The 26,738-nt window shown below is 35.7% G+C and overlaps 1 protein-coding gene across 3 annotated transcripts in view; it reads left to right on the forward strand.

Moving 5' to 3' along the window:
• The window catches only part of PCCA (propionyl-CoA carboxylase subunit alpha), a 484,900-nt gene that overhangs the window by 316,898 nt on the left and 141,264 nt on the right, over nt 1-26,738 (forward strand). For all 3 annotated transcript variants that reach the window (XM_020964021.2, XM_020964019.2, XM_078147299.1), the window contains one exon: nt 5,258-5,360. In XM_020964021.2, coding sequence (XP_020819680.1) covers nt 5,258-5,360 — 103 coding nt within the window. The remainder of the gene's footprint in view (nt 1-5,257; nt 5,361-26,738) is intronic.

Raw genomic sequence — 26,738 nt, forward strand, 5'->3', positions numbered from 1 at the left:
AGAAGTTAAAAAGGATGGTGTTATATTGAACTGGTTAACTACAGAGTTGAGATTAGAAAGGAAGGAAAATGAGCAGAGTTAAATAAATCTATGGTGACAGTGGAATGAAGTACTATGTGAAAAAATGGATATGACACCTCCCTCACTTCTGCTCCCTTAATACAGCTATGCGATAAAGTGAATGCAGTGCTGTGCTTGGAATTAGGAAAACCTCTGTTCAAATTTGTCCTCAGGTACTTAATAGCTGTGGGACCCTTGACAAGTCACTTGACCTCTGTATTCCTCAGTTTTATAAACTGTAAAAGGGGGATAATAGTAACACCTGCCCCTCAGGGTTGTTGTGAGGGTCAAATGAGATAATATGTATAAAGAACTTACTGTAGTACCTAGCATATAGTGAGCACTATATAAATGCTTGGGCAGCTATGGAGCACTGGGTGCTCCATAATAGAGTGCTGGGCCTGAAGTCAGGAAGGCTCATCTTCCTGAGTTTAAATCCAGCCTCAGACACTTACTAGCTCTGTAACCTTAGGCAAGCCACTTAACCCTGTTTACCTCATTTTCCTCATCTGTAGAATGAGCTGGAGATGGAAATGGCAAACCACTCCACTGTCTTTGCAAAGAAAACCCAAGGAGCCATGAAGAGTTGGACACAACTGAAAAACAACAAAATAGAAACCATTATTCCTTTTTCTTCTCCTTTCCCATCTGAATGTGGATGTCTTCCAAGGGTATCCCCTTAGATCTTCTTTCTTCTTTCTCTATCTCTCTTCCTTTACTATTTCATCTATTTTTATGGCATCAGCTATTTCCTATATCCTGTTGACTCCCAAATCTTTTCTTCATCCATAATCTCTCTTTTGAACTTCAGTTCCACATTTGTAGCTGCCTGCTATTTGTCTGCTTCTCAATGTGTCCTGCTGATAGCCTAAAGTCAACATGTCCAAAACTGAACTCATCATTTGCTCCCCCTAAACCTGTCTTAATTTTGGCCTGTGTAATTCTGTTGATGATGCCACTGTCTTCCAAAGTAACCAAAGCTTTTAAAGCGTAAACTTTGGAGAATCTTTAATTTTTCCTTTTCCCTTGTTCCTTCTACCTCCACAGTTGTTAAATCTAGGCAGTACCACTTCCACAATATGCTTTACATTCTTGCCTTTGCCTCTGTTCAAAATGTTATAACAGAAGTTCAGGCCCCCACCACCTCTTTTCTGGACTATTATGATAGTCTCTTAATTGGTTTCCCTGGTTCCAATTTCTTCCTCCTACAATCCTTCACACAGCTAATAAAATATTCTTAAAAATACATGATTATGTTACTATTCTGTTCATAGGTCTTTAGTAGCTCATATTTGCTTGTAGGGTAAAATATAGCCTTAGTGTGGAATTTAAGCTCTATAATACAATTCTAACCCTTTTTATCTAATCAGACTTATTCTACTTCATGTAATATTTATTCCAGCCAAATTGAATTATTTCTTGTTTCCTGAATTCAACCTGTTGTTTCCCATATTTCTGTGTATTCATACAGATGGACCTTCTTCCCTGGAACCCTTCTTCATTTCTTTTTGTTGGATTCCTCTTTAAGGTCCAGCTTAAGTGCTCTTCTTCCGTGAATAGTTACCCGATCTCCCCAAATGAAAGTGGTCTCTTTCATGCCAGATTTATCTAAAATTGTTTTTTATCTTTAATTTGCCTCTCATTTTGTACCTGTTGTTCATTCCTTATATTATAAATTCATTGCAGTTCAAGATTGTGGCATTTTTGTCGTGTTTATCGGTTTAGACTACCATGGTGCCTTTCATATAGCAGATACTTAATGAATTTTTTTTTAAATAAATATACTTTACCATTCATTCTTCAAAAAATTGAGCTCCCAATTCTGTCCCCTGCACCTTTTCCTCACCCATTGAGAAGGCAAGCAATATAGTATCAGTTATACATGTGAAGTAATGCAAAAAATACTTCCACATTAACCATGTTGGGAAAAAAAAAAGCAAGAACAATAAACTAAGTGAAAAAAAGTATGCTTCAATCTTCATTCAGAGTTCATCAGTTCTGTCTCAGAATGTAGATGGCATTTTCTTTTTATGAGTCCTCTGGAGTACTCTTGGAACATTGTATTGATTATAGTAGTTAAATCTTTCACAGTTGATCATTATTATTATAATATTGCTGTTACTGTGTATGATATTCTCTTTCTCTTGCTCTTTTTTTCTTTCTTTTTTTTTGCTGATGTAAGAGTTTAGAAACATAACATTTCCCTTGAGTATTGCTTTGGCTGCATTCCACAAGTTTCTGTATATTGTCTCATTGTTATCATTATCTTTAATGAAATTATTGATTTTTTCTATGATGTATTCATTGTCCCACTCATTCTTTAGCATTAGATTATTTTGTTTCCAATTAGTTTTTAGTTAATGCTTCCAAGGCCTTTTATTGAATGTAATTTTTATTTCATTATAATCTGAGATACATACATTTAATATTTCTGCTTTTCTGCATTTGATTGTGAGTTTCTTAAATTTTCTCTCTTCAATCTGTTTTCCAGGTCTGTTATTTTTGTGATCAGATCTCACATTTTTTCTTTCTCTTTCTTTCTTTCTTTCTTTCTTTCTTTCTTTCTTTCTTTCTTTCTTTCTTTCTTTCTTTCTTTCTTTTTCGACTTTGTTTTATTGGGTTTTTTAGAAGGGGCAGTGAGGTAATTGGAGTTAAGTGACTTGCCCAGAGTCACACAGCTAGTAAGTGTTATGTGTCTGAGGCCAGATTTGAACTCAGATCCTCCTGATTCCAGGGCCAATGCTCTATCCACTGTACCACCTAGCTGCCCCTGTTTTATTGTTCTTGATGGCTCATGGAGTCATTAACTTCAGTTTGCCCTTTTGTAATTAAAAAGAAATATATATATTTTCTTCAGTGAGCTTTTGTACCTCTTTTTCTATTTGGCCAATTCTGCTTTTTATGGAGTTATTTTTGTTAGTGAGGGTTATGCACCTGCTTTATTAAGGAGTTCTTTTATGCTGTTTTGTACCTCTTTTACCATTTGTCCATTTCTGTTTTTTAAGGTGTCGTTTTCTTAAGTTTTTTTGTGACTTTTTTATGCCCAGCTGTTAATTATCTTTTCATGATTTTCTTGCATTGCTGTCATGTCTTTTCCCAATTTTCCTCTACCACTGTCACTTGATTTTTCAAATCTTTTTTTCTTTAGTTTTTCCAGGAATTATTTTTGGGCTTGCATCCAATTAGCATTTTTCTTTGATATTTTGCTTGTAGCTGTTTCATCAGGTTTGTACCTTGATCTTCCCTGTCACCAAACTAGCTTTTCATAGTCAGGGTTTTTGGGTTTGTGGTCATTGTTGATGGCTTATTTTTCCAGTCCAGACCATAGTGTCACAGACTTCTCCTTCCAACCTCCTAAGTTGTCTTGGGCTGGAGAAATTTCTCACCTTGACCTTTTGTTGGCTGTGCCACTCAGGAATTTGAATTGAAGTAGTGTTTAAAATTGTTTGAAGGGGAATGTTAGGCTGAAGTACTGCCTCTACTCCCCGATCTTGGCTGCACCAGGTATTTAAATAAATATTGAATTGAATGAAATCTGGAAGATACTAATTTGGTCAAAATGCAAAGAGAAGAAATTCATCCTGAATACAGTTCTGAGGGCACTTGGATATACATTTTGAAGATATTTTGAAGATATTTCAAAGTTGGAAAGATTCAAAAAATATAGAACAGATGATGCTTTTATTGCAGAAAAAGGTGACTAAGGGGAAAAAATGAGCCTATATGGCTATTTCTCATCTCTGTGAGAATAGTTTCAGCCATTTTATCCTCTGATGAAAACAAAAGTAGAATTAGACATAAAACTACTATATATAAGAAGGCTTATCTCCCTCACTTTCCCATTGCTTTAAAAAAAAAGAAACATACATACACTTTAATATATAACTTGAAAATGAGTGAGTGCTTCAGGGATGGATTGGTGAAAAAGCATAAGATTTTTGGTTCTAAAATTTGACAGGAGGCAAAAGTAGGACAAAGCAGTGGGTTAAAATAGAAAGCAAACAAAGCCTGGATCTGAAGCAATAGGAAGAGAAACAGGCCCATTCCTAGAACATAGGAAAGAAGAGAAAGGGCATGAAGGTTAAAGGAGAACCAATCTCAGGCGTAAGAATTATTTCAAAAGATTTATATTTGTCAGGTAATTCTAATCCTGTATTGCATATTTCTCCTTATCTCATCTGTTCCCTGAATAATCAGACCTCTTCCAACCTTCAGTTACCATCCTGAAGTCCTTATGCTGTTAAAACCCGTGCCCCAGGCTGTAGGACCCATCCTAGTGTCTTGGAATTTAGAGAGTCCCTATGTGCCATATTTTTATTGTTGTTGTTGAGTCACATCTTATTCTTCATGAACCGAGGACCATGTTGTGCTAATACTGGCTGTGGGATTTTCTTGGGGAAAATACTTAGAGTGGTTTGCCATTTTCCTTCCAGTGGATTAAGGCAAATTGGTTAAGTGACTCTCTCAGGGTTGTACAGCTAGTAAGTTTCTGAGGCTATATTTGAACTCAGTTCTTCCTGACTCCAGGCCCAGTGCCCTTTCTGCTGAGCCACCTAGCTGCCTCCATTCCTCTGTCCTTAAGGATAGAGAAAATGTGTTCCTGGCCTCAGTTGGAATGTCAATGCATTTCTCTATTTAAAAAAAAAATGCATTTCTCTCTAAAAAGAAAAAAGTATGATGTAGTTGAAAAAGCACAAGATTTTGATTCAGGACGCCTTAGTTCAAATCCTATGTTACTTTCTAGATCTTAACTTTCTAGATACTTAACTAATTGGTCCCTCAGTTTCCTCATTGGTACCATTGGGGTAGGAATACACAGCTTACTTTGTGGGGTTGTTGTGATCAAAAGAACGTATTTTGCAAATTTTAAAGGGTTGTATAAATGTGAATTTCATATTTTGTTTCACTTACATTATGATTTAAATTTTTTTGTCAGCTGGCCTTAGAAACCTAAAGACTTTCTTCCTGAAAATAGGTTGCAAGTTGCAGCTACCTTTTTATAAAATAGCTGATTTATGATTTGGTAACTGCTTTGCAAGTAGGATTGAATTTTTTAAAAATTAGTTTCATATGTACTTTTTGACTATATCATTAACTTAATTTTCAATTTTTGGAGAGACTCAAGCAGGGAGACCAATTTAACGAAAGAGGGAACAATCTGAAAATATTAATTGCTCTTCTTTCCTTTCTTTCTTAGGGTTCCCATCCTTAGGCCAAAAATGGCAAACTGGGATCTGTCAGTCAAAATGGGAGATGAAATTCATTCTGTCATAGCATCAAATAGTGGTTCAACATTTTGTGTAAGTTTTTTTTCCCCAGTAATTCTGGAATGATGAATGATTATGTGAAAATTATAGTTCTAAAAATGTTCTTCAGTTCTATTTTGCCTTTCTGTGACCTGGTATTGTTGTACAGAGAAATCAGCGAGTGAGACCCAGGCATAATTTGAAATGTGATTTATTAGCACGTGGCTGCAAGGGGTACATACCCAAATCGAGCAGCCCTGATCAGGGGCAGAGCTTGAGTTTATAAAGGCAGAGGCCACAGAGGAAATGGTCAGGGGTTGCATAAGCAGGAAGTTACAGAAGCCAAACAAGCGATTGGTTAATCCTGCCTTTGGGATCATATAAGGATCATGGAATAAGATTGGGGTGGGTATCTTTCTTGGCGGGTTTTCTAAGGCGGGAGCTTCTAATTCAGGAATTCTTAAGGTGGGAACTCCTGCTTCCGTGAAGAAGGGCATACAAGGTGAAGGTCAGAAAACAAAATGGAGTTCAGCACATGGAGTTCAGTACTTCAGTATAGTTATGTGTATGTTTCATATTTTGCAAAATCCAGTTCCTCAAGCTTATCCTTTCCTAAATGAGAAACAAAATATATTTTTTCTTTGTGAGGACCGGAGTATTTAGGTAAATGAGAAAACCATAGAGCCCAGGTAAAACCAGAAGTCAGTCTTTTAGAAATTTTCTTACAGAGCAGACTGCTATATTATAATGACAACCTTTTGGCACTTAAGTAGCTAAGTCCTCCTTGGATAGAATCCAGAATGAACCTTTTTAATCCTAAGATATTGTGAATGTTTACAGTGAGTTGCTAATGTATGAATACACATGTTATTTTTAAAACCTGGCATTTGTAGACAGTAAAAAAATTACCTTGAGAAAGTTGTTTTTATCCTAGTGCTCTGATAGATTTAATCTTTAGCATTCTACTAGAAATTGTTGTTGTTGTTCCATTGCTTCAGTTGATCTGACTCTTCACTACCCCATGTGGGGTGTTCTTGGCAAAGATACTGCAGTGGCTTGCCATTTCCTTCTCCAGCTCACTTTACAGATGAGGAAACTGAGGCAAACAGGGTTAAGTGACTTGCCCAGGGCCACACAACTAGTAAGTTTCATAGGCCAGATTTCAATTCAGGTCTTCCTGACTCAGGTCTAGCACTATATCCATGGCAACACCTAGCTGCCTGTACTAGGAAAGCTGTATGCTGTTGCCATAATGAGTATTATATTAGACTACATTCCCTTCTTAATAGCTGTTTGGGATTTTCTTCAGTTCTTTGAGCAGTTAGTCCTCACATGAAAAGATTTAAGTGAAAGCAAAAATAGAAATAATAGAATGTCACTATGGGTAAAGCCTAATGAGACCTGAGATAGTTGATCTTGGTTATTTCTGAAAATCACAGTTTTTCAAGATTTATTGTGACCTGGTTTAGTTTGGTTGTTTGATAAAACTTTGTGTTCATTTTGTATATCAAAATTGCTGTTTCTACTGTTACTAAGACATTACACTGAAATGTCTTACATGAAAGTCAGGGAAGTAAATGTGTCATATGTTATTTATAGCAAACTTGTGTAGTTGACTAGATTAAATATAAGTACATAAATTAATATAATTATTATTTCTGTGTGAAGGGCCGTTTTTAAAATAGATTACATTGAGGTAGCTGCTCTTATTAAATGCCCAGTGTCCTATAAATATTCAGGTGCATTCCATGAGAAGTGTTATTTGTGGGGGAAGGGAGGCAGAGCCCCTCCCCTCTCAAGCTCCTATTGCCTGCAGCTTCACTCTGGCCAGAATTTAACAGGCCTTTGTTCTAGACTTTGTCTTCAGCCCTGCCCTTTGTTTGCAATCCTCCACCCCAAGAAGGTGGGAAGGTGGGGCCTACCTATAGGGGGCAGCATTGGGGCATGAATATTGGCTATCCAGTGATAAGCAAGGTCCTGGGTTAGGGGAAATTCTGAATTAGAGATATTAAATCATAATCCCACAGATTACAGCTTTACACCCCAGCTCTCTCAGATTTCATCTCATACTGAAGAGGATGTCTATGGCAATAGCGCATCATCAATAGGTAAATGTATCCTTTTGTAGGATACAAATTGTAGCTCACATGGCTTATTAGAAAGAGATTGATTCCTTAGTGACTACTTCACAGTGATAGAAGAGTTGATGTCAAAGAATAAAAAAAACAGTGTTGTTACAAATTATAAGCATTTATGTACAAGCTAGTAATCCATAGGGTAAATTTTACCTGGCTTTTTTTTTTTTGAGAGCCTTGTGATATAGATTGAAAACTTGACACCTGAAGACCTGGGTTCAAGTCCCTTTTCTGGAACATCCTGTTTGTGTGACCCTGGTGAAGTCGCTCAGTGTAGAGAAGGTACAGATCTACAGTGGTAGAGGAAATTCCTTACCAGTTTCTCTGCAGCAAAGAAATTACAGGTCCAGTTGAGAAATTATTTTTAAAAAGATGTGAACTCGGTAAACTTGTTTAATCTCTTCCTTAGTATAAGAAAGAGATTATGCTCAAGGCTATTAAAGAATATTGGTTTTTACTATGTAGGCATCTCTGAGGTGGGAGAGCTAACTAGAAATTTTTGAATTTCATGTATAGGATTATAGATTTAGAGTTGGAAGGGATTTTAGAAACCATTTTGTACAACTTATTTTAGAAATGAGGAAACTGAGCTCCCAGAGTGATCAAATGACTTGCCTAAGATAACAGAGATGATTTCAAAAATTTTGAATTCTACCATCACTGCCATAGCCATTCTGCTCTTGTTGTTCATCATCATCACCACCATCTCATCATCGCTTACATTTCTGTATTGTTTCGTGGACTACAAAGTGCATTACATATTAATTTCACCTGATTCTCACAAACAACATTGTGTTATAGATGGTATTGTCATTTTCATTTTGCAGTGAAGAAGTTGAGATTCATAAAGATTGAATGACTCACTACAGAGCCTCATAACCAGTAAATTTCTAGGCAAGTTTCAGACTCCATCACTAAAGTCTGTCTTACTCTTGTCTGATGTTGTTGTTGTTCAGTGGTGTCCCACTCTTCATGACTCCATTTAGAATTTTCTTTTTTTTTTTTCCCCAAGGCATTTGTGGTTAAGTGACTTGCCCAGAGCCACACAGCTATTAAGTGTTATGTGTCCTGAGGCTCGTATTTGAGCTCAGGTCCTCCCGACTCCAGGGCCGGTGCTGTATCCACTGCGCCACCTAGCTGCCACCGATATAGTTTTCCTGGCAAAGATAGTGGGACAGTTTGCCATTTCCTTCTCTAGGTCATTTTAAAGATGAGGAAATAGAGGCAAAAAGGGTTAAGTGACTTGCCCAGGATCACAGAGCTAGTAAGCGCCAGATTTGAACTCAGGAAGAGGAGTCTTCCTGACTCCAGGCCTGGTACCCTATCCACTGTGCCACCTAGCTGCCATCCCCTTGCACCTTTTGTCTTATACTTTGGTAAAACGTTTTCTTAAGTACCCTCTAAGGAGAACCATTTCAAATAATTAATAATGTATCATTGTTCTTGTTTCAGGTTAAGATGGTTTGTATAATTGTGTGAAGTAGACTTTCATATTATAGATCATATGTGACTTTAAACAAAATTTAAAAATTTCTTTTGCATCCTCAACTTTGACAACAATTGTTACTATATTCCCTCTATAAATGGGATATTGTTTTCATTTATAGCCTTTCTCTGTTCATTCATACCTATGTGACCCTGGGCAAATAATTTTACTTCTCTGTGCTTCAGTTTTTCATCTGTAAAATGATGGCGTTGAATTCTAGGGCCCCTCTATGGTCTTTTCTAGATGTAAATCTATGATCCTGTGAAAGTGAGCATTTGAACATTTCAGGCTCTTATCACCTCTTATTTGGTTTATAGCCTCCTTATTGATCTCCTGTCCTTTAGTCACTTTCCTAATCCTTAGTCCACAAAAATAATCTTTCAAAACCACAGACTTTACTACATTATTTCCTTGGGGGTAAAAAGAGCCATTGAAGGATTATGAGGGTCTAGAAAACATGCTTCAAGAAAATTTCAAAAAGGACAAAACACTTTTCAGCTGAAGTGAAGAAAACATTTTGGTAAATCTTCATAAATTGGTTGTAACTGAGTTGAATTTTGAAGAAAAATTGGAAATCTGAAAGGCAAAACCAAGAAGGTAGTGTATTCCAGGCATGATGACTTTGAGATCCAGCCCAGAGGGAAACCACGTTCAAAGGAGATGGAGTCAGAAAGCAGTAGAGGATTATAAGGAAAAAATAGTCTGAAGTTACCAAAGATCCCAGTTTAAACAAAACAACAAGAAGTAGAGACCTTGAGCATAAGCAGATAAAGCAACAGGAAAGATACTAATAAGAATAATAACAGAAGGGAATATGGATTCTAGGTCAGGTGAAAGAGTCCAAAAATCTATGAGTAAATAATGTAAAACAAAATAAAATGAATTAATACTTGATGAAGAAGAAGACCCTGTAGATTCCCAAGAGAGCATCCATCTACAGTAGGATGTTGCTGAATAATTTAAGAAAGAAATAAGAATTGTGAAAGCAGAATCATCCATATAGCAGAAATAACTAGCAGAAAAAGAAAACTAAAATCCACAGTGACAAGTCTCACCAAAGAAACAAAAGAGAAAAAAAGCTAAGTGGAGATGCAAAGACACAGAGGTAAAGAATGGTCTGGAAGAAGAGAAGCAAAAAATCAGTAACATTAATAGAAAAAATATTTCCATACAAGCAAAACATATTGATTTTAAAGACAGGCTGCATGGCAACTTAATGATTATTGTTTTCCCAGAAGAATGCAAGTCAAAAAACTTGAATACAGTAATGCAAGAAGCAAGAAATTGTACAGAATTTCTAATCCCCCAAAATAAGTGCCAATCAAAAAGTCCACACATTGCCTCAAGAAAAAAAAGCTCTTTGCTGGAAATTCCAAGACACATTGTGCCTAAATTTAATAATTCCACTGACAAGCAACAAATACTTCAGGAAACCAGGGAAAATACTTTCAAATATAAAGGAAAGTAAATTAGAATAAAAGATTTTTTTCTGCATCTACCAGAAATTTCTGGGGCATATGGAATAATGTGTTCTAAACAGGAAAGGAACTCAAACTGTAACCCAGGGTGACCTATCCTTCAAATTTGGGCTTAACCATTAATGAAAAATGAAAGTTGCAACTATTTCCACCGCCCTCCCCAACCTCTCCCTATACTTCCTAACTTCCTAGTTATTGTAGTGGGCAACACCATCCTTCCAGTCCCTTAGGTTCAGAACCTATGTGACATTCTTGATTTCTCTCTCTCTCTTTCTCTCTCTCTCTCTCTTTCCCTTCTTCTCTCCTCTGATCCCCCCCCATATCCAATAAAGAGTATTTAAATGCTTTTTGTTTGTTTGAATGTTTTTGCAGTAGTTGTCTGCACTTTGTCTTCTTGCCAACTGTCTTTGTATCTTCAATACTTAGCACTGTGCCTGGCACATAGAAGGCACTTAATAAGTGTTTATTGACTGACAAAAATTAATGGATAAATACAGAAAAGCATGGCAACACTTCTATGAACAGATGCAAAATGAAGTAAAGCACAATCACGTTACGTCAATATAAATGGAAAAACCAAAGCCATAAAACAATTGAAGATGAATGTTGCAAAATTACAAAGAGTAAGCATGACCCCAAGGAAGAGAAATGAGAAGACACCTTCCCCTGGCTCTGCAGAAATTGAGGGGAGGGGTTTCCTGGTGTGGAACATTGCATATCACTTCAGATTTTTTTTGGTTTATTGATAGGTTTTTACTGAATTTTCTCTTTTTCTTTAAAAAAAAATCTTTGTTATAGGAATGTGTCTTTGAAAGGAGCTGGAAGGAAGATATGGTGAAAAATCTAGACAATTTAAAAAGAAAATATGTCAGTAAAATATATGTTAAAACATTTTAGAACATGGCATAAATATGCCTCCCACGATTCCTTTCTCAATATTCCTTTCTAAAATCTTTTGGTTTTTGCACAGGTGTTTGTTGAATAAATACCTACATGGTTTGTCAGATGATTGAAATGTATACATGTTATTGAGTCATCCGTTTTATTAAATTCTTTATAGAATTATAGATATTGTATATTTTTACTAAACTAGTTACATTTGCTTTTCAAAGTCAAGGAAGTATTTTATTTCAGCAGGTTTGATATTCGAATTGTCTTAGGGTAAACAATATTATTCAAAACATGTAAAGTTGTCTACAGAAATGTCAAATGTGCTTCTCGTAGTAGTTTTCAAAGGAAAATGAAACCTTTTATGAAAACTAGTGACTTGTCTTATTTGTTTTATTGGATCAGATAGAAGAATGTGTTACATTTATAGGCTCTTATTTTTTCAAAAAATAAGATATTGCAGGAGAGATTAGCTAATATGTTAATTATTTAAAGAGTTGTTTGTTTGTTTTTAAACGGGGGAAAAACGGTATTTCATATCCATAGAGAACAACATACTTGCCAGTCTTATGGAATTTAAATTTAGAGAATGTTAGATTTGTGCTGAAAGGTTTCACCTTTATTATGGAAAATATATAACCATTATTACAACCCAAGCTTTCAATCATGGAGGCATTTTGAGAAATATCAACACTTTGAAAGATGCCCAAAAGTAAATAGATGAGCAGTGCAAACTGCAGAGCACAGGTGTAATGAACTCCATGTGAGAAAGATGTAATGGTATAATGGGGCAAATTATTGCAATAGGAGGCCAGCTGTCCTACCTTCCAAGTGTATCCACCTGCCTGGTAACATGTACTGTAGTTTATAAGCTTATTTAACCAAGTGTCTAACAACTTTAAAAGTATTTGTGGTTTTAAATGTTTTAGCAACTTTTATAGGTTTAATTTCCTGTAAATAAATTTACTTTCATTTTAAATTATATTTTAAAGCTTCCTAATTCCATATTTGCTTGTTTTCTCTTAAATTTTAATATTATTGTCTTTATGTAATAATGGTTTTTGTTTCAAATTTACTTTTCTTTATATACTATAATGTTTATTTTCCTCACATATTAAAAAGTAATTCACTGTATAAGTAAAAGATCTGCTTCTTATGACATAAATACTTTATTTTATGCATAATTATTGATGGTATACTTATAATGTATTCATCAGTGTACAATTGTGGTCATTTCATAATAGTTGTTGATGTTGGTACACAATGATTTTTAAAAGCAGACTTTTTAAATTCCTTTCTTTTTCTTCTCTTTGGCATGCTTTTGAATTATTATAGCACTTTCTGCCTGGTTTCCAGAATTATAAACTGCTTCAAATTCTCATTATTCAAAGTTGACATTTTCTCTTTGAGCCTAGAATTTTTTTTAAAAGGGTGAGGAAAGAGAGTATTCTTAGGAAAATTTGTTAAGATGTTCTTCATTAGAATGAGGATTCTTCATTTTCGACACTTAACTTTTTTTTAAATTTGGGGATTATCAATGAGGTAGTAGTTTCCCAATTATATTTTACGACGTGATTGGTAGAAATTCCACAGTCTTGGGGATTTGACTTTTTTTTAAAGTAAAACAAACTGTATGTACAGTGGTTTTTTTAAAAAAATGAAAAGAAAAGATATAACTGGATTTGATGGATGGAAAGACAGATTTTAAAATATGAACAGCACATTCAAAATGAATATTCAAAAGGCCTTAAAATAAAACTGTGGAGTAAAATACTGTAGCTTCATTTGAATCACAAAAAGTAGAAGAGGCAACCATGTTTTCAGAGAAGACAGCAGCAAAAAATAAGATTTTTGAGGGCAGGGATATTTTGTTTTATCTTTCTATTGTCAGAGTTTTGCAAATATTCTATGCTTGTTGAACTTAATATTGGTCAAGAGAGACAAACTGGGAGACTACGTTGTTCCTAATTAAAAACATCTTAGATAATGAGAAAATGTCAATATTAAATATATATACATACATATATTATATATATGTATGTATATATATATGCATTGAATGACTGCATCAGTTTACTTGAAGGAAAAGCTATCCAAGTGGTACAGGCCTACATGATAAAACAGTAATTGTACCCGACTTGAGTATATTTCTTTCACATTGAGATAGATCTAACAGAATAATAAATGAGAGAAAATTTAAAGATCTGAAAAAATGTTGTGAAAAAATTTGTACCATAGAATTTTCCTGATTACTGAATAAGAAACTTAAAGTGTAAACTTACTGTTCAGCATCCTGTAGTACCTTTATGAAAAATTGTTCACATGCTAGAAAATAACAACTCATAAATAAAGGTGTAAATATTGAACACAAGCCTTACGAATTAATATACAATTTAAAATTCTGATCATTAGGGGGCAGCTAGGTGGTTCAGTATATAGAGCACCGGCCCTGAAGTCAGGAGGACCTGAGTTCAAATCCGGCCTCAGACCAAACACTTCATACTTACTAGCTGTGTGACCCTGGGCAAGTCACTAAACCCCAATTACCAAAAAAAAAAAAATTCTAATCATTAAGGAAAATGTGAACAAAATTTTACTCTGCCTCTTCATTTCAACCATGAATCCTCCTTAATATAATCTTAAACAGTGGGTCAAAGAAAAATAAATTAGTAATCTTAAAGAGAATAATAAAAGAAAGAGACAATATGGCAACACAGGAAATGCAGCTAAAATAGTCTTTAAAGGCAAATTTCTTTTTTTTTTCTTTTTTGCTTTTTTGATGAGGCTGTTGAGGTTAAGTGACTTGCTCAGGGTCACATGGTTGGTAAGTGTCAAGTGTCTGAGGTTGGATTTGAACTCAGGTCCTCCTGACTTCAAGGCTAGAGCTCTATCTACTGTAGCACCTAGCTGCCCCGCAAATTTATTTCATGTATTAGCAAAAGGAAAGTAAGAGAAGACTGATGAAATAAACAAGCAATTAACAGAAAAATCATCAAATAATATCAAAACCAGCACAAAAAGAAATTTTGAAAATCAACAGACTTGAAAACAAAAAGTGTTGTTGATTTAGTACATAAACAAAAATCTGATGGAGTGAAAACATATATGGAAAGTTTTAGCTTTAAGTCAGACAGAAATATCCCATGGTGCTTAGGAAGTAGCAGCAACGTAAATCTTAATGCCTCATTTAATGTCGTTTTCACTGAAAAAAAATAATATTGTTTTCTGACATTGAACCATTGCACGTTCTAAGGACGTTTGTGCCAAGAATTTCCTTTTCTGGGTCATCAGTAATTGTAGTTGCAGCAAAGCACATACTGGGCCAGTTGCCGGGCCATATCTTCATTGGACTTGCTTCCCGGGATGTTGGGAAAGAACTCTGTTATGGAAATGTTGCTATTCTCTGGGGTTTTGCATTCCAAGAGATAGTGGTTAAGGAGGTGGTGGTGGTGGTCTGATTTGTCTGGTATGTGCCACCTGTTGTTTCTGCTGGGGGGAGAGGGACGACTGTGATGTTTTAGCTAAGCTAGCTTGCCTGCACTGTGTGGTGCAGCTGATGAGAATGGTTAGATTGGTGGCAGGACCACTGGTCTGGAAGGCGCTACCAACCTCAGGTCTCCTATGCCCACCTGCCTTTTGATGACACTGGGTCTGCAGTTGTTGGTAGCAATGATGAGGAAAGTGGGCCCCCTCTCCACAATGATTTCTGGCCTCAGTGATGGTTGTAGGGCCTGAACTAGAGACAGATCTGGTGTTGTGTGGAACATTGCTATGCCAGACCAGAGCTATCACAGACTACTGACCTCCCTGCCTTCCTTTAAGTCCAAATAAAATTACATCTTTTGCTGGAAGCCTTTTCCAGCCCTTTTTAATTTTAATGCCTTCCCCCGTTAACTCTTTCCTATTCATTCTGTATATAGGTAGCTTTGTATGTATTCACTTGCTTATCTCCCTCATTATTTTGTGCGCTCTTGTATCCCCAGTGTATAGCACAGTGCCTGACACATAGTACGTGCTCAATAAATGTTTGTTAATTGATTGTCCCCATCATGGTATGAGGGAAGTGGGTGCTAAAGGTGTAATAGTGGTGGTTTGACTTGAATGGTATATGTTGCCTCTTATCTTTCTTCAGGGTATGTTGCCAAGAATCTAAACAACCCAGACTCAGAAAGAGAAATAACTCATAAATGAAGCCAATAGAAAAAAAGCTTCTTTTCCAGTTAGATAGATAATTGGATGCTAGCAAATATTTAAAGAACAAATAATCTACTATATTATCTTTTCCCAAAATTAGAGAAAGAAGGCACTTTTCTAAACTTGTGTATGTTCCTAACCCAAACTAGGGAGAGAGAAAAATATAGTGATCCAATGTCACTAGTAAGAATTGATGCAAAGACATTGATTTTTTTTTAGCTAAAAGCCTATGACAATATATCTAAAAATTATTTACTCTTACAAAATATGATATGTATTGGTATTATAATGCCAGTAAAATGTAATAAAGATCATAGTGATCCCTAACTTTTTTGATCATGCAACTCTATCATTAAAATAAGTGGAGTCCTCAATCTGATATATATTACATGTATACCTATACATATATATAAATTATATACATATGCACATACATATATGCATATATTTATATATTGTGTGACTTGTTAAATATGCATTCTGAAACAAAATTAATTTATTTTAAAATAAAAAATGAGGTAGAGATGAAATATTTTCAGTAATTTTGTTTTATTAAAATTACAAAAATAAGTTTGCTTTCTACTTAATTATTCTTAATAATTATTATATCTAGAGCAGTATGGTTTAAGATGCTTCATTATTTTTAAAATCTTGGTTTAATGCTTTGTGATTCAACAATTTGAAGATCTTGTTCTGGGTTATTTCTCTATTTGGTTTTAATGACTGTCGTAGCTGAAATAAAAAGGATTTATAGACAAATTGCCATACCCACAAAATATTTTTAAAGGCAGTAGGTGCTTGGTAGGTGAAACAGGTATTATTTAATTCTCCATCTGAGTATATTCCACAGTTTTCCTTTCAGACTCTGTAAAAAAAACCCAAAAACTTTCAACTGAGAAAAATTTCCTTTATTTCTGGAAGGCACACTCTTTTTTTAGAGTCCCTCTGGTATTAGTACTCTTCTTCTAGCTTCTCTCCCAATACTGTGTACTAACTTTGAATGTATTTCATATTTATTTACATGTGTGTGTTCTGTTTTCTTCCAGGAGAATTTAAGTTTCTTGAGGGCAGACTCTTTTGCTTTTGTCTTTGCACTCATGTAGGCTGGAGTATAAATGAGTGCTTAATATATTCTTGTTTTTACATCAGGTACATTTCCTGTTATATCACTTACCCTCTTCCTCTTAGAAAGCCATTCCTTGTAACAATGAATTTTTAAAAGAGTAAGAAAAAAAATCAGCAAAACTAACCAACATATAGAAAAACTTTGGCACTGTTCACACCCCTCATTTCTTCTCTCTGCAAAGAAGCAGGAAGAAGTGTCCTTTCATCTCTCTTCTTTGGAGCATTTGTGATTATAATTTTTCAGCATGGTTTCTAGTCTTTTGTTGTTGTTGGTCTTTCCATTTAAATTGTTTCAGTAATTGTTTATTTCAGTTGCATCAGTTTTGTTTATTTCAATTTCATGGGTTCATATGAGTATTTCCATGCGTTTCTTTCTCATATTTATTGTTTCCTACAATTATAATAAAATAGTAATAATGGCTAACATTTGTATAGCACTAACTATGGGCCAGGCTTTACAAATACTATCTCATTTGATCCTCACAACAACCCTGTGATGTAGGTGCTATTGTCCCTGTTTTACAGATGAGGAAATTGAGGTTTAGAGAGGTGAAGTGACTTGCCCAGGATCACATAGACAGTCAGTACCTGAGGTCAGATTTTGAACTGGGGCTTACCTACTCTAGGTCTAATCTCTATCTACTTCGCCACATAGTATTGTAGCATGATAGTAATCCATTAAATTCATTTAGTACAATAGTTACACCCAGAGCTTTCACTAGTACTTAGCGCTGTGTAACTACATAGCAATCTCATGCCTGCACTTGCTGCTCAAAGGATGTGCTGTGCCTTCTGTGAAGGAGCACAAGGAGCTGCGTGCTGGGCCACGTTAGAACAAAGTAAGTCTAACAAGCCCAAGTCTGCTTGACCACCCCTGCACCAGCTCCCCACTGCCCTGGTTTGGCTGGGGAGGTGTGAGTGGGAATAAAAATGAGAAGAAAAAGGAATGTGCTGAATATGTTTCCCAAGGCTTGGGGAAGGATAATTTCCTCTCATGCTTATTTAGAGGCTAAGGTAGCTGGGCTGCATTACCTGAGACATCCTGATTGTCTGTTCACCTCTGTGGTAGGTCATCTCTGTAGCGCAAAAGGCTTTCTTCTTAGAGTCCAGATTTTCCCTAGCTTCTGAGCATGCCCAGCTCTATTCCATTGATAGTTTTAAAATTTTAATGTAAATTGAAGTTTTAATATTTTCTTCCTGCACCCCCATGGATAATCCAGCACATCTGTTGCTGGTAGGCACAGCTCTTAACCTCTCAGCCCACTCACTAAAACTCTACACTTCAGACCAGGCTCATCTGAATTAATAGTCAGAATTTTCTCATTGAGAGTTCCCTATACAAGTCCAGTTCTTTCCCATCTTTATAAAAATAATAAAATCAAATGATTATATCTCTCTCTCTCTCTGTAGAATGAACCTTTAATTGAATATAATACTCATAGATTTTAGGGTAGAATGTTAAAAGTATAAAAATGACAGGCCTTTCTGTATTATGACCAGCATGATAAAGTGATGGACACCATGCCATGAGAATTTGTTGAAGAACTGGGGAAGTCTGGCTTGGAGAAGTCTTATAGAGACTATGATCGCTATTTTTATACATTCAAGGAGTACCATTTCAAGGAGAGTTCTAACTTTTCTACTTGTCCTCTGAGCAAAAGGTATTGAGAGGCAGATTTGTGCTTAGTATTGAGGTAATACATTCCCTCCCATTATGCACTTCACATAGAGGTAGAATGGATATTTTTCCAAGATTTGAGATTTCGTTAGTTGATGCTGCTTTCTATTCTATGATTCTGTGGCAGTATGATTTAAAGTCTGTTTACAACCTGAGTTAACATGATTTTTAACAGAAACACTGGATATTTTCCCAGTAAGAACAGGAGTGAAGCAAAAATGCCTACTCTCTCCACTATTACTCCACTATTGCTTAGCTATAGCAATTACAAAAACAACAACAAAAAATGATGGAATTAAGCATAAGCAAAGACTTGAGAGACAAAATTATTTCTATTTGTATGTTATGAATGTTTATGTAAATAAACAGAACCATTGAAAAAATTAATTGCAATTAATTGAAAGCATCAGTAAAGTAGCAAAATACAAAGTTAAGTCCACTGAAATTTTCAGCATTTCTATTACTAAAAGAATCATAAAAAAGAGATAAAGAAATTCAATTTAAAAAATCAAAAGCATTAAATATCTTGGAGTTTACTTACCAAGATACCTAAAGGACTTATATAACAACAGCTACTCAAAAATTTTTCAAGAAATAAAAGACCTAAGTAATTAGGAAAATAGTCATTGTTTATAGCTAGGCTACACCCATGGTTAATCCTACTTTAGTTACTCTATAGATTTACTATAATGCTGCAGAGCTTAGACTACCAAAGAGATAGAATTAGGCAAAATAATAGCAAAATTTATTGAAGGGACTAAAATATCAAGGGATATAATGAAAATTAAGTAGGCTTAATGCTTTAAGTAGAGGCAGGATAGATACTTTTCAAACCGTGTTAGAAAGAAATTTTTAAAGATCTTGATAGGGTGGATTACTTTAGTATTTGGCTTCATGAATTATAGAATTAAAAAAATCTTTGAATATTAGAACTAAAAGGGGACTTTAGAGTAACAGTACTTCACTTTATTTTGTAGATGAAATTGAGGACCAAAATGCACTCAGAATTGCCAAGATGCCTAATAGTAGAATGGAAATTATGATCCAGGTATCCAGTTCTTTCCAACTAAATCACCTTAAAAATCTTTGAATTTCAGTAACTATGCATAGTAATTTTAATAAAACATGTTTATTGTCCTGAATATAGGTTGGAAGAAAGTTATTGGATTTGTTTATTTAATGAGCTTCCTATATTTAGAGGACCTATGTCATATTGTCATGTCAAAAAATGTTTAGAAGTTTGTTTTTGTTTTTTTTTTAAAGGGGGAAAAAAGATTTTGCAATTTGATTTGCCCATGCTCTCCAGCTATAAAAAATTTAAATGACAAAGCATGTTAGAAGATAAAGATTATTTTATTCTGTAGAGATAACATTTTGAATTCTGCATTTGATTTTCTTCCCATCAAAGCCAAGATGATATGCATTAAGTAAATGATTTTTGCACAACCAATAAATTTTCAAAGTTGTGGCCTGTTCATGCTGTCTCTTGTTAACTGCTGAGGTTTCTTAACCAAATATCAAAATCTTAAATTTACATCGCAGAAACCTTGGATATCTTTTCAACCTGATTCCATGCTTTTTTTTTTAAAAGTAATTTGATTCTATACGTATATCAAGAAACTTGAATATCATACTGTTTTAAGATTTTGTAGAAGTACCAAATTAAAATGCAGTTTTGGGGGGAGTTCTGATAACTGAAAGGTTCTCCCTTAATTCTGAATTGTAGTGCTATTTTGAGTGTAATACAAACTCTTAAGACTATTTTATTATAATTTATATCTTGTAAAAAATAATGCTGTTGTAATTCCTTGATGTGTGTGAGCTGTAACTGATGTTTTCATGTAGTCTTCTGATTCGTGTGAGGCAGTTTTAGATGGAACTTCTCAGATGGATTTAATTAGTCTTTCGTAGATACTGGATGTCCATTTGTTGCAGTTGAATTCTTATTTCATTCACCTATAACTAGAAATACCTTAATTCAAACAAGTTTCTTCAAAGAAAAAGGAGTTTGGGGTTGTATGTTTTACTACATTTTGATGTTGGTTTCTGTTTAACTGAATAGACCTTATGTTTATACAACTGTTATTATTAAGAAAGCAGAGTTTTCTAAGTTGAAGAATGTTCATTCTCTTAAGAAAGCAGAGTTTTCTTAGTTGAAAAATGTTCGTTCTCTATCACGGCTGAGTTTTGGAAGAAGTCAGAGATACATAAAATAGAACGAGTTCTTTGAAATTGATGGAATGATAACATGTCTATCTGTTTGTTTACCTCATGATAATGTAGGTATGCATTCTAAGTCTTTCAGAAACTTTAGAAGTAATTATTAAATCGCAATAGCTGACGTTCATATAGTGCTTTAAGGTTTGCAAAGAACTTTATTTACCTTGTACTTATTTTGTACATACTAACTTGACTATATTTTATGTGTACATGTTGCCTCCCACAGCAGAACACAAACTCTTAGAAGGCAGGGATTATGTTTTTGTTTTTGTTTTTGTATCCTCAGCCTTAAAATACCTGGCACAGAATGGGTGCTTAATAAATGCTTGTTGATTGACATCATTTGACTTTAAAACAACTTGGTAGTTACAGATATTAATATCCCCTTGTGCAGGTGTTAATAACCTCGTTTTGCAGATTAGGAAATTGACATTCATAGAAGCTAATTATTTTGTCTATGTTGGTGGTATGAAGATTGTGATTAAAACCAAGGTCTTCCTGAATCCAGGTCCAGTATTCTAAGTATTATACTGTGAAATAATTATAAAATATGAATTTACTTAATGTATGGGGAAAAAAGGTAACTGAATTTGTTAGTAAGTATACTGATAGCATAAACCACAAAACTAAAGTTTGATTTAGCTAATGAGTTACCAAGCCATTAGCCTCATTACGGATAGGAAAGGAAGACATAAAAGAAGAAATCTAGATAATAGCATGTAGAGTTGGAAAGCACCTCCTTAGAGCTATTCAGTGGTCCGTTTTCTTCATGCTACAGATGGAGAAACTAAGTCCTCAAAAGGTTAAAGAGGTCATCTGTGTAGTAACTAGAGGACTGCGATTTGAACTCAGGTTGCCTGAGTCCCAGAATATTCTATTACATCACAGCTGCCTTAAAAAAAAAAAGAATACAATTTTACAGGTACTGGAGTATACAGTTATGGTTAATATGTTTGTTGACAATTTGAAGTTGTTTAATTCATTAGCTGTTTTCACTGTGTGCCAATGGTAGTGGATAAGGTGACATATTGGACAGGCTTATATTGCCACTGTGAGTGCTGGGAGGCACTGTGCCTAGAGGGCCGTACCTGGAGCCAGGCAAACCTAGATTCAAATTTGGCCTCAGGATTACTAGCAATGTGGCTCTGGGCAAGTCACTTGTCTGCCTCAATTTCCTTGTCTGTAAAATGAGAATAATAATAACACCTTCCTCTATGGGCACTTTTAATAGCCCTGCTTTGCAGATGTCATCATGGTATCCTCATGTGTTTTTCAAGTTGTATCTAGATTTCAGTCTTGCAGAACTGGGGCCAAAGAAGTGACTTCCCACAGATTCCAAGGTTAAGGACTTGGAGTATAAGAGATTAGGGTCTCCATTAGACACCTAAGAAAAGAAGATAAGGTTGGGAATGAACTGGGAAGAGCTTGGAAGGTAGAGAGAGAATTGCTGAGAGACTTTAATATTCATGTACTGTAGTTTCTAAGCTGAACTTCTGCTCTGGATTTATTTCTTGGCAATCTGTAAAAACAGGAGGTTTCTCAGGATTTAGTAAGTAGTCCTTAAGTGTGTGTTTTAAATAACTGTCAGAGAGATAATTATGTTTAATATTTCTAAAAGTGTTATAAAAAAAAAGTTTTAGAGAGCGGTAAGCTGCATAGAGGCATCTAGGTGGTGCAGTGGCTAAGAATGCCTGACTTGAGTGAGCAAGACCTCAACCCAACCGTTAACCTCTGCCAAACTCACTTTCCTCATCTGTAAAATGCAGATAACAACCCAGTGACATTATGAGGAATAATGAGATAACATAAGTACAACAACTTGAAAACTTGAAAATGTTATATAAATGCTTGATAAAAGCATAATTTAAAAAATAGTTTCTGCTCTCATTTTTATTTCATTTCTTAGGTTTACATAAATTTTAACATCCACAAGTTTGTATTTCAAATGGATCAATAAATTAAGAAAGTAAAACAAAATAAAAGATATTGTTAATAATTATAATTATATATAAATATGTGCTGTCAAACCTCAATAAATTACAGTCTAAGAAAGAGAGAAACAAAATTAGGGTGCATGTATCCATGGTTTAATTTCTCTCAAGTTGGTTTGACATGCATTGCATGGGAGTTCAGTCCAAAACTGGGTCCCCCTGAGGGGGCCAGTTCAGAACTGACTCAGTTTGGGATTTGGGGTTATATCCCCTTCGAAGAATAGTTGTTCCCAAGAGATGCCAATCAACTCTGATTGGTCAAAACACTGGGAGGTGGGTTATATTAAAATGAGGTCTCGTACATGACTTAGGTCACTATCTTGGTCAACAGGGACTGGTATCACTTACCATCTAGACAGAGGAAATAATACCCCGGTCTTGGGAATTTGTCTCCACTCAAACCTGAGTAGGGTAAAATCAGTTCAGGCTTGGGTTGGAGTTTGATCAAGATAAGAAGATTCGATGCAGTCTCATTAGTAATGTCCTTCTGAAGAACTTTAGACAGAAGGCTTAGAGCTCTGAGTCTCCAAGATACAGATTACCAAGAGAAATAAATTTTCACAGTACCCAAACATGTGTATGTATATGTACATACACACACATGTGTACAAACATCTTTTATTTACCAGTTGTTAACTGCAGTCCCCAAAATGTGAATATGGACTCAAATCCAGTAGTTCTTTTATTGCCTTTTTATTTTTGTGTTTCTTTTTGACCTCCTTTTCTGCGTATTTAACTTTGAAGATTTGCACAGCACTTTAATTAACTTGCATTTAGTTTGTGCAGGTTTTTTTTATATATACACTTACATGTATATATGTTGATTCCTTCTATTGAATGTAATCTTCTTGAAGGCAGGGATTATTTCATGTATCTCTTTGTATCCCCAGCACAGTACCTAGCACTAATACTACTGATAATAGGTGCTTAATAAATTCATATTGTTTGGAAAACAAAACAGAAATAAGGGATAAAGATCAATCCAGAATATTGCCTATTTTCCTGGGTGGATAAATGTAGGCTAGAATGATCTTCAAATAATATATGGAAGAAATAGAGTTAGTTTGAGTTCAGATTTGCAAGATGCATATGATTTGGATAAGTATCACTCAGCTTCGGAACAACCCAACGTTATGATAGCCATTATCCTCAAACATAAAAATGACCTGGTTTTTCAGAATATTGATTTACATAAAGAAACTACACAGTTTCATTCATAGTACTCCAAGGCTATGTGAAAGACCTCAACCATATAGTTTCTCCTGCCATGAGCAGTATCACCACCTGCCTTTGCCTTCCTGGCCTACTTATACTACTGACCTCCCCAAACTCACCATCACCATTGTAGTCCTTTTCCCTCAAGTTCCCTTCCTCTTCCTTAGTTTGATCTCACTCACTAATTAAGAGAGTCAGCAATACTGAGCTATAACCATGCCTGGGTTTACGTGGCCAGTCTCTGATGACAAGAACATAATGGCAGCATGGGCAACAATTTAAGAGTCTCCTATTTTGCATGGGCAGTTGGGCACAAAGAAGATGGCTAAATAAATGAGCAAAGCCTAGAGCGAGAACAACCACTACTTCTTTGAATATATTCCCATAAACAATAGGATTGTTACCTGTGATATCCTCCCCAGTGGCCGCAGGAGATTGATAGTGCTGCTCTTTGGAAGCTCTTCATACCATGTTCTGTTTGATGGCCCTCCTCCATTGGTGCTAGAGTAGATAGAGGAGAGATAGCTTCCTAGGGTTGAGGACAACCTGAATGACCTCATATCTGAGAAATAACAGTACCATGATGTTACTGCCAGAGATGAGGAGGTGGAGGGCACCTAAGAGAAGCATTGTACCTACTTTAGACTTTTCAACTGTCACAACTTATTTTGCCATGATTACTTTCTTCTGAATTTGTTTTTTTCTGTCTTTCTACCCTTTTTTCCCTTTATTTTGGCTACTGAAGCTCTTTGAACTTTATCTTCTTTTCTTCTTGTGTAGTAATGGACTCTTTTCTCTCTCCAGCCCTGTGTTTCTTTTTTTTTCTCTAAAGAGGATGTCTCCATCTCAGAGCTTCTGTTTATGGACCCTTAATTAAAATTATGACAAAGAGGAAGGGTCCAGAACTATTTAGTTTCTCTTACTGGAGGACAGGACCAAGATATCATAACCCAGAGGGGAAAATTCACTGATTAGATATTTAGGGGCTTGGAGCAGGGAGGAATAGAGTGTTCAATTCTATCAAGTGTTATGGATGAGCAAGGTAGAATGCTACCTGCCATCCCAAGATATTTTTCATTTGTTCTTTTCCTATTTCCAGGTACACTTTCCCTTATTCTCGTTACTCTCCAATTCTGTAGGGGGTATGAACAGTATTTTCTCTGCAAATTAAGTTTCCTTTCCTGAGCTCTCATCCTTTCCTTTGGAGTGGCTGACTCTGACAGGTGGTATGACCTCTCAGCTATTTCTCTCCCTTAATTATGAAGCCATCTCATTTTGAGATCCCCTGCCCTTCCTCAGTATGGGGAATGTGGAACAAGAACTATTTTAGTACCCAAGACTCCAGAGAAGGCTCTCACTGCCCGAAAGTATAGGGGAGATTTCAGTACTCCCTTAATCACTAAAAAGTCCATTCTTCCCAAGAAAGTGGGGGAAGCAGGAGACATGAAGATACAATTGCCCCCTTCCCTCAATCTTTCAAGTCAAGTTAGCAATAATTTATTAAGTACCTTGGTCTCCTTGAGGTAAGACTAGAACAGCAATTAGCAGAACTGGATTTTTCAACTTAACTCATTACAAGCCAGCTGAATTTCTGAACTAAGTTCAGAGGTGAAGAACAATGACAAAATCAAGAAATTATGAATAGAATCAATTAAAAAAAAGATACAGAATCAATTTAATCTTCTCACAGGCCAGCTTTCAGCCTTGTCATTCCACTTTCAGTTATCAGTGATCTCTTAGTTGCCAAATCCGATGGTCTTTTTTTTTCTTTTTTTCTTTCTTTTTTTTTTTTAAGGCAGTTGGGGTTAAGTGACTTGTCCAGAGTCACACAGCTAGTAAGTGTCAAGTGTTTGGTCTGAGGTAGGATTTGAACTCAGGTCCTCCTGACTTCAGGGCCAGTGCTCTATCCACTGTGCCTCCTAGCTGCCCCCCAGTGGTCTTTTCTCAATCCTTATTCTCATTCACTCCACAGCTTTTGACATCATTGATCACCCTCTCTTCTTGATACCCTTTTCAGGACACCGCTGGTTGTCTTACCTATCTCACTGACTGTGCCTTCTCAGTCTCCTTTGATAGATTCTCATCCAGAATATTCCCTTTAAGCCATAAGTATCCCTCAAGCTTCTCTTGTGAGACATCTTTTCTTGTCCCTCTGTACTTCTTTACTAGGTGATCTCATCAACTCCCACAAATTTGATTACCATCATTATGCTGTTGATTCATGAATCCATACATCCTGCCCTAAACTCTGTGCTGAACTCCAGTCTCACATCTCCAGTTGCCTTTCAGACATCTGGAACTGGATGTCCAGTAGACATTTTAAACTCAACATGTCCAAAACAGAGCTCTATCTTTTCCTCTAAATACTCCCTTTTCCTTGTTCTTATACCCAGTCCCTCAAACTCACAACCTAGGAGGCATCCTGGGCCACTCACTGTCTCTCAACCCTGTATCCAATTTGTTGCCAAGGCCTATCAATTTCATCTTTGTAACACCTTTCAAATATGTACTTTTCTGTCCTCTACGCTGCCACCACTCTACTGCAGGCCTTATTTTTATGCTTGGATTATTGCAATAGCTTGCTAGTGGGTCTGCCTGCCTCGTCTGTCTCCACTCTAATCCATCCTCTATTCAGCTAACAAAGTGATTTTCCCAAAGCTCATGTCTGACCATGTTAAACTCTCTATTTCATAAACTCTAGTGTTTCTAAGATCAAATAGAGAAGTATCTGTTGGGCTGTTTCATCAGCTCAATGTAACCTAGCTCCCTCCTATCTTTCTAGTCTCCTTATGCCTTACTTCCCACCATGTATTATTAAATCCACTGACACTGGTCTCCTTCCTGTTCCTTGAAGAAGACACTCTATCTCTTGGCTCCAGGCATTTTCCCTGACTTTCTCCTATGCTTTTCCTTCTTCAGTTCTATCTAAAATCCTTCCTTCTAAGGGAAGCTTTTCCCAACCCCTCTTAATTCTAGGGCCTTCCCTCTATTTTTTCCTTTTTATCCTGTATACAACTTGTTT

Source organism: Phascolarctos cinereus, unplaced genomic scaffold (assembly GCF_003287225.1).
Source record: "Phascolarctos cinereus isolate Bilbo 61053 unplaced genomic scaffold, phaCin_HiC Scaffold_7;HRSCAF=346, whole genome shotgun sequence".
Classification (NCBI taxonomy): domain Eukaryota; kingdom Metazoa; phylum Chordata; class Mammalia; order Diprotodontia; family Phascolarctidae; genus Phascolarctos; species Phascolarctos cinereus.